Raw genomic sequence first — 14,628 nt, forward strand, 5'->3', positions numbered from 1 at the left:
ATATTATTGACATTAATTATTCACAATCATTTGAAACTAAATTTAACCATAATTACTAAAGCTTATTAGAAAGTTTATTAGACTTAAACGTTCTTCTAATCTTGCTTAAGCTCAAGTCATGCCTTAATGCCTAATTTACGATGTTTAATTTAAATTCGTGTCTTAGCTAAATTTAGCTACTTGTTCATGATCAACCTATAATCTTGAAGCCTTCATAACTAGTGAATTAACCTATTTTGCCGAACCGATTTATTACAGACTAACTTATGATATTATTTTCTTATTCCAGTTATTATTTAGTAATTCATGAAATAGCTTAAATACAATCAACAAAAGGAACAAAGAAAAAAAACGAAATTAAAACTTCAAATTTTCATTCTTCATATGTATTCACGCTTCATATTTCGGATTACAATAACCAGCTTTTCAGTTGTGTACCTGATATTGGAAGCAAAAGAAAATGAATATGAGAATCAGCAGCAGCAGTAAAATCAGTACAACACAGCAACAATAACCCAGCAACAGTAACAACCCAGTAACAGACCAGTGGAGTAGTAATCCCAAAAAAACAAAAACTTCCAGCTTTGATGAAACAACAATTAATTCTAATTTCAAACAACAAAAGAAAGCAGAATGTTTTTTCTTAGTTTTTTTTTATTTGAAAGCTTAAATATTTTTCGGAATTTTCTATCTCTTAAATGCTCAGCCCTTTTCTCTTTCTTATTTTCAGATTTGTTTCTCTCTCTAGTATCTGTGTATTTTTCTATCTGTCTTTCTCTATTTTTTCTCTCTGTCTATTGTCTTGTGTTCAAGACTTCATATATATAATCCCATCCCATAAATCTTTCCATTAATTAAAATCAATACTTTTTCTCTACCCAACCCATTATCTTTCCACTCATCCCCATTACATTAAATAAACATATCACACCACCCTATTTCATTTTGTCCCCCATGCTTCATTTAAAATAATGCAAGATTCCCCCTTTAAATTAAATCTTGTCCCCCCTTTATATTAAATAATCATATCACAACCCACCCCATTTCATTTTGTCCCCCATGCTTCAAATAAACAATTACAAAATGTACAATTCCTAAACTACCCCCTCCGACCTTACTGAAATTACCAAACTACCCCTGAACGTACTACAAATTTACCAAACTACCCATCAGCTATAACACATCAATTAATCAAACTTAACCAAAATATAGACAATATGATCAATTTCTAACAATGTTCAAACAACAATATGAACACGGATGAACATCATAACAACAATATCACATGAACACGATTTTAACAACATTTTAACAACAAATCACATGAACACAAATTGAACAACAAAGAACAACTAAAATTTGATTGAACAATATTTTAGCAACAAACCTATTTTCGGATTTAAACAACAACAACAACAATCAAACAAGTATATTTAGATTAAATTCAATAATATTGAACTTAAAATCAACCATAACAACATTACAACCAACAATTCCTATATCAAACTTAAACAAGATTATGAGACAAATTCACGAAATAATCATAAATGATAAACAAGAAATCAAACTATACAAAATTCGGATTCAAGATCATCCAAACAAAGTATGAACATGAATGAATCTATTTTAAACAACAAACATGATGGATTTAAACGATTAAACCAACATATTTCTCTAACACAACTAAATTCTTTAAACAAATGACAAGATCGACGAAGAAACAATTATGAACTTAAACTTGAACTTAACAATATTAACAATTTCTAACAATACATAAACACATGAAACAAATTGAAGAAATAGTTAATTAAATTTCAATTTGAATCTAACAAACATCAAACTAACAAATATTCACTTAAACAATAATACAAACATGAAATGAATATGAAAACAACTAATTAAACTTCTATTTTGAAATCTGAAAATTAATTTAACAAACAACATGAACAAACTAGAAAATTATTTCAACGACGAACAAATCAAACAAGAATTAAATCACTTCTTTATTTTGGATCCGAAAAATACCAAACAAAATATGGACGATAAGTGAGATTCAAAACCAACTAACCGGAGATGAATCAACGATGAACTTGCATGAAAACAAATCTGTCCGAGCCTCGACCAAAGTTCGAACAAATGACGACGAAGACTAAGAGAAATGAAGCAGCCCGCAGCTGGAACGATGAAGTAAAGCAGCGATGCCGATTCAAAACAGCAGCAACTCGACCTCGTCGTGACTGGGAGGAGGAAAATGAACAGCATCACGACAGCAACAACATCGTGGTAGCAGCAGCGGCGACCAGAAGGAGTAGAAGAATAAGCCGCGACAGTAGCGGCGTGGCGCAGGCAGGTTGTTTGGTCGTCGTTGGTGCTCGCGACTGTGGTCGGAGCTCGTGACTATGGTCGCGCTGGCTGGGGTTCGATGACGAGGAACGCAGCCATGGCTGCTAGGGAAGCAGTGGTCGTCCATGGATGTCGAGCTCAAGTTGAGCTCGACGAAGAAGATGAAATCAAACGCGGGCAGCCATGGCGCAAAAAAAAAACCGACAATGGTGAAGCTTGAGGGCAGCCATGGTTATGTGGTGAAGGGGTGGTTGTGGTGGATATGGTGAAGTAGCCATTGATGGAGCTTGTTTTTCTTGAGGAAGAAGAAGAAGAAAGATAAGAAAGGGGGGGGGGGCGGTAGTTTAGTGTTTAGGTTAGGGTTTTCTTGATTTTGTTTTTTTTGTTTTGTTTTGTAAAATGTAAGACAAAGGGGTCTGGGTCTTTTGGGTTATGGACTGGGTCGACCCAGTTCGAAATGGACTGGGTCGTAGGGAAGATTGGGCCATTTTTTGGGCCTGTGGCTTGAAATTGAAGAAGAGGCCCAATTCCGACTTTCTTTATATTTTCGCTCTCTTTTCTTCTTTTATTTTTCTAAAACTAAATTATAAAAATACTTAAACTATTATTAAGAACTAAATTAAGTTATAAAAGCGCAAATTAACTCCCAATAACAATTAACGCACAATTAAGTATTAATTAAGCATAAAATTGTATATTTGGACATTAAATGCTAAAAATGCAAACGATGCCTATTTTTGTAATTTTTAATTTTTGTAAAACAAATTTAATTACTAACAATTGTATAATTAAATCCTACATGTAAAATGCGACATATATTTGTATTTTTTTATTAATTTAGCAAATAAACATGCACAGACAAATACAAATAATTATTCAAAATATCACAAAATATCACAAAATTGCACACCAAAGAAAAATCATTTTATTTTTGAATTTTTTGGGATTAATTCTCATATAGGGCAAAAATCACGTGCTTACAATGGTGAATCTAGGAATCATGGCGAAAACAACAATATAGTGCCTAGCAATGAGGTGCTTCTTGCCGATCCCAACGGAGTCCCAGTTGCAGACCAAGTCGATGCCAACTCACATGTGGCGATTGCCGCCAACCTGCCGACTGACCCAGAGAACAACGTTCGTGGAGGAGTCCATCCAACGATTCAAGGTACAGACGAAGGTGAACACGACGGGATCAATCTGCGGGTGATCTTCAAAATGTTACATGCCCAACAGGCGGCGATAGCACAACAACATAATCAAAGCCGCACACTTAGTAGAGTTGAGCCTGAACCATCCCGGGAAAGCACCCGAAGAAATGAGCAAGTCACAGAAAGACTGAGTGAAGCTGAGCCCAGGACCAACCTCGAAATAATAAAGATGCTTGAGTAACTAACAAAGCGGGTGGCATCAGGGGAGGAAAAAGATTGAGGCCGACGATGAAAAAATATAGACCTATAACTCCAGAGTCTATCAAATCTCAGGAGCGCCCCCGATATCGAAAGGCCTGGACTCCAAGAAATTTGTCCAAAAGCCTTTCCCTCCAAGTGCGTTACCGAAGCCAAACCCAAAGAAGTTCCGTATGCCCGATATTCCGAAGTATAATGGAACCACATATCACAACTTACCCCCAAATTCTATTGATTCGTTTGTTACACTTGCAAATGCCTTTGTGAACGCGCATGCCGGTGCCATCAAGGTCGACACCAATAAATCAGATGTTTCAAGGTAAAACAAAGAGAAAACAAAATGCTCAAGGAGTTCGTATTGAGGTTTCAAATGGAACGGATGGACTTGCCCCCGATTGCGAATGATTGGGACGTTTAGGCAGGAGCAAAGCCAAATGATCACAAGGGTGGTCAATTTATCACTTTTCGTCGAAATATTACACTCTGTATATAGGTAAAATATTACCTTTTAGAGGTATATAACACATATTGAACACCCTTTGTCGGGAATATTTTTTTAGTTCTTTCAAATTTGAATACCCTTGGAAAAATTCCTAGTTTCACCATTGCGTTCAGGCGTTCACTCAAGGACTTAACCCCTGAAGCTCCTTGGATTCACAGCAGTTAAAACAAAATTTGATAGAGTACCCAGTAGTAACTTGGGCTGACGTCCATAACATGTACCAGTCAAAAATCAGAACTAATTAGATGACTAAGAGAGTTGCCGATCATGAACCAAGACCGAACAGAGACAGGTATCAACCGTATAGCGGGGATCAAAGGAATAACGAATCTTGTCATAGCCCAATAAGAAATGAGAATAGGAACGATCGAGGCCACAATAGCCGGGGACTCATTAGCAAAAATAGTTTCGATAGATCACTTTGGGACAGGGAGGAACCAAGGTTATCGGAATATAACTTCAATGTCGATGCTGCCAGCATTGTATCTGCCATCGGGCGCATCAAGGATACCAAGTGGCCTCGAACATTGTAGTCTGACCCTACAGAAAGAGACCCTACCTTGATGTGTAAGTATCATGACACTCATGGCCATAGAACCAAGGACTGTCGACAGTTAAGAGAAGAAGTGGCCCGATTATTAAATAACGGGCATCTCCGAGAATTTTTGAGTGATCGAGCCAAAAACCACTTCAGGAATAGGGACTCCAACAAATAGACCGAACAAGAAGAACCCCAGCACGTCATCAACGTGATCATTGGAGGGGTCGATATCCCTCATGGTACGATGATAAAACGCACTAAAGTATCTATCCCGAGGGAGAAATGCACCTGAGATTATATCCCAGAGGGAACTATTTCATTCAACGACGAGGATACCGAAGGCATCATGCAACCTCACAATGATGCACTAATAATATATGTACTTATCAATAAATTTCGAGTTAAGCGTGTGTTGATTGACTCAAGTAGCTCGGCCAACATCATTAGATCAAGGGTCGTAGAACAGTTGAGTTTACAAGACTAAATATTGACAGCAGTCCGGGCATTGAATGGATTCAACATGGCATGCGAAACCACTAAAGGGGAGATAACCTTACCCATGAACACCGCCAGAAGCATCCAAGTAACAAAGTTCTATGTGATTGAGGGGGACATGAGATATAACGCTCTATTCGGAAGACCATGGGGTCACAACATGAGGGCGGTACGTTCAAACTTGCACCAGGCTTTGAAGTTCCCTACACTGGGAGGGATCAGGACAGTGTATGGGGAGCAGCTGGCCACAAAGGAGATGTTCTCACTCGATGAAGTACTCCCAGTACCTATCATTTTGACATTAAAGAGTGTAGAGCTAGTCAGAAAGGCAAAAGCTAAATAGCAATCACCGATGTCGGTCTTGGTCGGACTGGAGGGATGAGGAACCGATGAGGAAGATGATTATGAGGTTCCTAGATCATTCATAGCTCCTAATGATACCGATGCCACCCAATCTACGGTCGAAGACTGCAACAAGTCATATTAACCGAACACCTACCTGATCGGAAGGTATACCTAGACACGGGGTTGACCCCCGGGCTCAGAAAAAAACTCATTAGTTTCCATAAAACTAACATATCTTGTTTTGCATGGTCCCATCTCGATATGATAGGGATCCCGTCGGAGATAACCACTGATAAGATGAGTTTAGATCCGAAGTTCCACCTGGTTAAACAGAAGAGGAGGCCTCAGTCTAAAGTCAAGCATGTTTTCATCAAAGACGAGGTATAGAAACTCCTTAAAATAGGTTCCATTCAGTAAGTTAAATACCCAAACTAGTTAGCTAACGTAGTGGTAGTTCCTAAAAAGGAAAATAAATTAAGAATGTGCGTAGATTACAATGACTTGAACAAGGAATGCCCTAAGTTCTCTTTTCCTTTGCCTAACATTAATCGCATGATTGATGTGATGGCAGGGCATGAGATACTCAGCTTTCTCGACGCCTATTCAGGGTACAACCAAATCCGGATGGACCCGCGTGACCAAGAAAAGATTTCCTTTATCACTAAATTAGGCACCTATTGTTATAATGTAATGCCATTCGGGTTTAAAAATGCTGGAGCCACTTATCAATTCCTAGTAAACCGGATGTTCGAAGAACAAATAGGAAAATCAATGGAAGTTTATATTGACGACATGTTAGTTAAGTCCCTGCGAGCAGAGGACCATTTCAAACATTTGTAGAAAACCTTTGACATATTGAAGAGAAACAATATAAAGCTAAACCTGAAAAAATGTATAGCTGGGGTCGGATCCGGAAAATTCCTTGGATTCATGGTGTCCAACCAAGGGATCGAGATCAATCCTGATAAAATCAAAGCTATAGAAGACATCACGGTGGTGGACAATGTCAAGGCCGTTTAGAGGCTAACCGGGCACATAGATCGATTCATATCGAGGTCCTCAGACAAAAGCCATCGGTTATTCTCACTATTGAAGAAGAAGAATAACTTTTATGGAATCTCGGAGTGGCAACAAGCTTTAGAAGAACTCAAACGGTAACTTTTGAGTCCACCCTTGCTCCATACTCTGAAGGCGGATGAGTAGCTATACCTTTACTTGGTGGATCCGAGGTAGCGGTAAGTGGAGTGTTAGTTCGGGAAGAGGAAGGTACACAATTTCCTATTTAATATGTTAGTAGAACTCTAGGCGAGGCCGAAACAAGGTATCCTCACCTGGAAAAAATTGGGGCTCGCTTTGCTAAACGCCTCTTGAAAGTTAAAACCGTACTTTTAATGCCACCCCATATGTGTCATATCCTTTTGCTCACTAAGGAACATAATGCACAAACCCGAGCTCTCAGGCTGATTGGCTAAATGGTCCGAAAAAATTAGCAGGTACGATATCGAATATAAATCCCGAATCGTCATCAAATCACAAATTTTGGTGGACTTCGTGGCTGGCTTTATGCTTGCCTTAATACCCGAAGTCAAAAGGAATTGTTGTTGACCTCGAGGACTTCCTTAGGAATTTAGACCCTCTTTACGGATGGTGCTTCGAACGCAAAGGGGTCCAGACTTGGCATCATGTTGAATCCGCCTACGGGTAACGTAGTTAGGAAGTCTATTAGAATTGTGAAATTGACTAACAATGAGGCCGAGTATGAGGCCATGATTGTAGGTTTTGAGTTGGCTAAATGCCTTGCGCCGAGATGGTCAAATCTAAGTGCGATTCCCTCCTTGTGGTAAATCAAGTCAATGGGACGTTCAAAGTAAAAGAGGAACGAATGTGAAGGTATTTAGACAAATTGCAGGCAACCCTAGATAAATTCAAGGAATGGATCCTACAACACGTGCCCCGTGATCAAAATAGCAAGGACGATGCTCTTGATAACTTGGGGTCATCGGTTGATGACGATGAATTTAGTTTAGGAATAGGTAGTAGAAGAAGGCCATGCCGAGATAAACTCAACAAGTTTAACTTGGGATTGGTGATAAGTAGGAATTTTGACAGTTTATTTACTCTCTTTTACTTGCGTTTTAGCTCAAAAATGCTTAAAGATATTCCCAGAAACTAATGAAATATGCTTACTTGCAGGAATATTGGGAAACGAGCCAAAGAAGTCAAAATCAACTCATAAAGGAGTCAAAAGTGAACAAGAACCAATACAGGGCAAAAAGGCCAACAGTGCGGACCGCACAATTCTAGTGCGGCCGCAGAACGGAGATTCAGATAGTAGCATTTGGGCTAGCTAAAGGCATGCAAACCACACCAACATGTGCAACTTCAGGAGGTCAAGTGCGGCCGCAGTCGTTATTATGTGGTCAGCAGGATTAAAGAATCAGAGAGTTGTTTCAAGTCCAAAAGTAGGGAATACAGATCGCATCACTTTTGTGCGGCCGCACCCATTTTTATATGGACCACACAAGCCCCGAAGTTCCATGCCCAAATTCCCAAGAATGTGGACCGCATGATAATTGTGCGGCCACAGAAGCCCATTGTGCGGACCACACCAGAATTATGCTTCCGCACAACCTTCGTAGGGGTATTTTTGTCAGATATTTTCAGCTTAGTATAAATAGAACTTTTTATCATTTTTAGATTAAGTTTAGTTTGCAGCGGTTCACCTGAGCCATTTTCTTTACTTCTTTGAGTAATTTTGTACTTGATTAACTTCTAAACATTAGATTTTCTTTGTTTAATCCATTATTATGCCTTCTATCTTACTTTCCTTTTGTATTTCTTTATTTTTCAAGTGTAGCTAAATCTTTAGCTAGAGTTATGGTTCAACCCTAGTGTGGGTACTTAATGGGTATTTAATTTTAGGGCTTGTTTGTGATTGAGTTGGTGATATTTAGCCTTATTTATGCTTCAATTCTAGAATTAATGGTTACAAACATTGATTCATGCCTATTAGACCTAGTCTTTACTTAAGAAAGAGAGACTAAGTTTAGAAAAACATGGCTAACAAATAATTGGGGTGAACTCAAAAAATTGATAGCCCCAATTAAAGGGTCAAATCTAGAGATATTAAGACCCGACTTGAGCATATATCACTTGATTTGTGCAATACCCATTTGGGCTTGAGAAAGCCAAATTGGGCAAAATCACTCAAACTACCGAGAGGTATAGAGTGAGCAATTGCGTGTGATTGCTATATTACGATCTCGATTAATCAAACTTTCCCTATAGTTTACAACCCATTAGATAGCCACCTAGGTGGAAGTCACTACCCTAGATCCTTTATCATTTGAAAAACAACTACAACCAAAAACATTGTCTTCTAGTTATTACTTGCAATCAAAAGCTAAAGTAGAAATAGAAACAACCAACAAGAATGTGGAAGTGCAAATTGAAGCACATTATACAATTGTACTAGGTGTATACCTAATCCCATTTATAACTCCCTGAGGATTTGACCCAAACTCGTGTTGGGATTTATTATTGCTTCGACCTCCTCACTACATATAATTGTGGTGTGAGTTGGGCGAGATCAATTTTTGGTGCCGTTGTCGAGGAGTTAAATGGATTTAGCTATATATCTAAATTTTTGTGTGATTTGTTTTCCTTTCCTTCCGAGTCACTAATTTTGTTTTTGAATTGATTTTAGGTACAAAAATGGCTCTCAACAACGAGCCCATCGGAAATGTGCCATTAGGAGAGGAACTGGACGATGATGCCATGGATGAGGTTCCTCTTGAACCTCAAGCTAATAGACGAGGCTGCCCGCCTTACGATAATGTTCCCTCCCCTCCCCCACCTCCACCAAGAGCGGCAGTCCACCGATAAAAAGCCAAACGAAGGTTATGGAAGTGCTATAGTCCCGCCCCGTATTAGGGTGGGCAACTTCCAAATTGCCAACGTGATGCTTACACCACTTGAGCAATGGGGATTCTTCATCGGGGCTCCAAATCAAAATACCTACAAACATCTCAAGGGGTTCGTCGATCCTTATTGGGGGAGCAAGCAAATAAATGTCTCCGAGGACGCGCTGAGGTTGAGGCTATTTCCCTTTTCTCTATGGGGAAAAGCATTAGACTAGTTAGAGAGGTTGCCCAATCATTCCATCCACACTTGGGATGAGTTAGCAGAAAAATTCAATTCCAAATTCTTTTCTCAGGGACATATGGTGACGCTTTGGGATGAGATTCTTGCTTTCAAAAAAGAACCCAATGAGCCATTGCACGAGATTTTGGAAAGATATCGTACCATGGTTAAAGAGTGCCCAGACAATGATATAAATGAGGCCATGATCCAACAGACCTTCTACAGGGGGATCAACACAACTAATCAATGTGTGGTTAACCAACTCGCCGGGGGGAACTTCATGAACACACCTTACACCGAAGCTTGTGAAATTCTTGATGAGATGGTGGGTACCTTTTCGGCATGGCAAAGTAGAGCCAATGTTTCGCAAGGTGACCCTAATGTTATTCACCTACACAAAGAGCTACATGATCATGGGCAAGCTATTGCCGAGTTGACATCTACCATGAACCAATTGGCCAAAGCTCAGCTTCAACAAGTTTCAAGGGCCAAAACAAGTGCATGAAATGGAAGGTGTGAATATGATGATAAACCAAAAACGACAACAAGGTCAACAAATGCAAAACCATCTGGAACAATTTATACAAGATGATAGTGTTTATGATCAAGGTGATTCATTCAATGAGTAAGACGAAGAAGTTCAATATGTAAACAATTATCAAGGTCAATGAAACAATACTCAAGGAGAAAATCAACAACAACGGAGGTCACAAGGGAACCAAGGTAATTGGAACACCAAAAACACCAAGGCAATTGGAGTGGTGGCAATCCTAATCAAGGCAATTGGAACAATCAAGGAAATCAAGGCAATTGGAGTAATTAAGGCAATTGGGTTGGCAACAATCAAAGACATTGGGGAGGAAATAACCAAGGAGTGTGGAACAACAACAACCGGGGGTCGAGTTTTCAAAGTCCCCCGATGTTCCAACAACCGAGAAATCCACCTCCCTATCCTTCTCAAGGCCCGATCTCTTCTTCCAATGAGATGGGTAGAATTAAAAACATGTTTAAACAGATGATAAAGAAGAATGCCGACTCCGATACTCAATTAGCTGGCACAACACTTCTATTCGGAATTTGGAGGTTCAATTAGGAAAAATCTCACAAGCGTTGAACACTCGTCCTAACGGGGCACTACCTAGTGATACGGTGGTGAACCCGAAGGGTGAGAATAATACGGGACATGCTATGGCCATGACTACTAGAAGTAGAAAAAGTGGAGATGCAACCACCTCAAACCAAAGACGGATTGTGGATAAAGATGCTGTGGTTCAAGAGGATGAAATCCCAAGAAATGTGGTTCAAGCTAATGAAGAAGTGAGAATTGATATAGATTAAAATGTGGAGGAGACACAAGAAGAAGTGAACCTGTCTACGGAACACGTGATTGACATACCAGAATCAGTAGTGCCCAAGGCTAAGGCACTAATGACAAGGCCTCCTCCTCCATACCCTCAAAGGCTTGCAAAGCAAATTAGTGAAAACCAATTCAAAAAGTTTATTGAAATGATGAAGAGTTTGTCAATTAATGTGCCATTGGTTGAGGCATTAGAACAAATGCCGGGATATGCAAAATTCATGAAGGATTTGGTAACCAAGAAAAAATCAATGAATTGCGAGACCATCAAGATGACTCACCAAGTGAGTGCTATTGTGCACTCAATGGCTCCGAAGTTGGAAGATCCGGACGCTTTCATAATCCCTTGCAGTATTGGGAGCACCGATTTTGCCAAAGCATCATGTGATCTCGGGGCAATCATCAAATTGATGCCCTACTCGGTGTTCAAAACTTTGGGAATTGGGCAACCAAGACCCACATCCATGAGGCTGCAAATGCCGGATCGAATAATGAAGATGCCTCTGTGTATTATTGATGATGTATTGGTTCGAGTTGACAAGTTAATCCTCCAAGTAAACTTTGTGATCCTTGATTGTGAAGTGGACTATGAGGTGCCTATCATTTGGGGTAGACCTCTCCTTGCTATGGGGAAGGCTCTTGTTGATGTGGAGGCCCGTGAGCTTATTTTTTGGGTGGGTGAACAAAAAGGTGGTCTTCCATGTGTGCAAATCGATGAGACAACCGAATAGTAATGAAGTTTGTTCGTTCGTGGATTTGGTGACGGACGTGATTGTTGATGATACTAGTGCCACAATGAATGTTGAAGTCAAATTGGAAGCCGTTTTGCTCAACCTTGATGATGATGATGAGAGTGATGACTATGTGGAGTGTGTAAATACATTGCAAGGCATGAGGTCGTACACTTATAAGCCCCGAAAGCTATCTTTGGATCTTGAAAACCGGAACACTCCTCCAACAAAGCCCTCTATCGAAGAGCCTCCTACCTTGGAGTTAAAACCATTGCACCCGCATCTCAGGTATGAATTCTTTGGCCCTTCTTCTACTTTACCAGTTATCCTTTCTTCTTGCTTAACTAACATATAGGCAGAGTCCATATTGGAGGTGCTACAAAGGAGGAAAAGAGCAATCAGGTGGACTTTGGCGGATATCCGAGGCATAAGCCCCGCCTTTTGCATGCATAAGATTATTTTGGAGGAGGCTGCCAAACCCTCTGTTGAACATCAAAGGAGGCTAAATGAATCAATGCAAGAGGTGGTGAAGAAGGAGATAATCAAATGGTTAGATGCCGGGGTACCCCATTTCCGATAGCTCGTGGACCTCTCCAGTGTAATGTGTCCCAAAGAAAGGGGGCATGATTGTGGTAACAAATGACAAGAATGAATTGATCCCAACAAGTGTTGTGCCCCTTTTTCTCGCAAAATCGGGTTTCGAAACGTGACAACTCTTTTAAGGAAGTGTGTTAAAAGAGAGATTTGCCACCTAACGGGTTTAAGGTGTGTTAGGGCACCTATTTGCAAGTAACTCTGGTTTAACCAGTTTGCATCACCAAAGATCTGGTAAGGGATCATATTACCTTGAGGAGAAGGTGTCACACATTCCTCAAGCTCCACAACTATGGGTCCCGACGAACTTGAATTACATGAATCCGTCAAATATTCAGAGAGAAAAACAAGAAGTTTGAAAAAATTCACTGTTAGAAATTTCTTGAATAAACACAAATAATTGATTTAAAGACAAGATGGGGGGGGGGGTCCTAAGTTTTTTAGCCTAAAGGATCACCCCGTGCAACACAAATAATACTTTATAACTCCCTCGAGGTGGGGTGTTACTCCTATTATTCAGCGGGCACAGACTATCATCTCCTGCTACCTGATTACTATCTTTAAGTTTTTACCTAAAGCGCACTAGTTGATTCTAAACCGTGCCCTATGCATGCACTACCCGTCCTATGCCTATGGCCCAGGAGGAGTTTGTACCTATATTTTTGGATAGTTCAAGTATTAACTTAGGCTGCTCAAAATGATAAAACTAGGTGACATACAAAACAAGTTGGATTTCATGTAAAGGATATTAAGGGCTCAAGTTAGCCTCCACACTTAGATGACGAATGCACGCAAATAAATTCTCACATTAGGCGTTAGACAGTTTCAGAATTAATGTCATTAGGACCTATAGACATGGTTTCTATGTGACCTTGAGATTCAAACATGTAGGTAGTTTCAGATGCAAGGTGCAATCTTATAGACGTGATTTCTAAACAACGATATAGTTTAGTGGAATCTTGTATTGCATTATGATTAATGAAATTACAAATTATACGTGATTAAACCTATAGACATGATCTTTAGGTGATTTACGCAGTAGTTGGCAGTGATAACCATTGAAAATACTCAGAATTACTCAGTTTGATCCTATAGGAATGCTTTCTAATAGTGGCAGAGCTAAGCAAATGAAATAGTGTTTGGAAGGTTCAATATTAACACTTTAAAGCGAGTGGTATTACCCAACAGGCAGGATTTCTAACGATTAGCGATTGAAACTGATTTTTTATACTTAGCTCTTATAGGCATGTCTCCTAAGTGAGCAATTGTACTAACAACAGCGAATTAGCCAATCAAAGTCCTATAGGCATGATTTATAGATTAATATTGGTGTCTAATGAATATGCTGCAATTATGCAAATTGAGAGATTTTTCATTTTATTTCCTATAGGCATGATATCAAACAAAACATGTAGAAGCAGAATATCTAAAACGAGTTAAACGCTCAGGTCTTATAGGTAGGTTATCTAACAACACATATGAGCTGAACACGTTTGAGCAAATTAAATACCTATAGGCGGGATTTCTACCAGTTTCATGCAAACATTAGAATAGACCCATTTTCCCAATTTTACTAACACCCCAATTGTTATAACAACATTATTACAGGCCCAAAGAGTGAAATAAATTACAAAGTTACAAAATAACTATAGCGGCCCTAAGACATGCCCAAAGTATACCAGCCAAGCCAGGCCTTCAATTTCATATCCAATAGGCTTCACCACAACGCATAAGTCATAGCTAATCAAACCTAGACAAACTATTCAGTTACACAAAAATAGCCAAAACCCAGCAGCCATAGTTGACCAATGATCCAGAAAATAGCCATTTACACAAGCCCATTAGCTTATTTAGTAGGTGAGAAGGGCAGAATTGAGAAATTAGGAAAGAACCTTAGGCCCTAGTGTGTCAGAGTTCACAAGGGTCTCGAAATGGACTCCGATCAGTGCTCACACTAGAGAGGTTGATAGAGGAGATTTAGGGGGGGGGGCTTGGCTTCAGCCGACCCAGAATTAGACTCATAATAAGAAACAATCAATGAAAGATAGTAACAAAGTAATAGGTTTGGAAAAGCATTTACAAACACTATAAGATAATCACGTAATGGACTCGATAAGAAAACTAACACATTGGACAGGGTGACATATGATAAGAAACAAAGAGCCTGG

The 14,628-nt window shown here is 39.5% G+C and overlaps 1 protein-coding gene across 1 annotated transcript; it reads left to right on the forward strand.

Moving 5' to 3' along the window:
• The first annotated feature begins 11,206 nt into the window (after positions 1-11,206).
• Positions 11,207-11,866, forward strand: LOC138873757 (uncharacterized). Its single transcript, XM_070152235.1, has one exon. The coding sequence runs from the start codon at positions 11,207-11,209 to the stop codon at positions 11,864-11,866; it is 660 nt and encodes a 219-aa protein (XP_070008336.1).
• Positions 11,867-14,628: the final 2,762 nt, after the last annotated feature.

The sequence above is a fragment of the Nicotiana sylvestris genome, chromosome 7, assembly GCF_000393655.2.
Source record: "Nicotiana sylvestris chromosome 7, ASM39365v2, whole genome shotgun sequence".
Classification (NCBI taxonomy): Eukaryota; Viridiplantae; Streptophyta; class Magnoliopsida; order Solanales; family Solanaceae; genus Nicotiana; species Nicotiana sylvestris.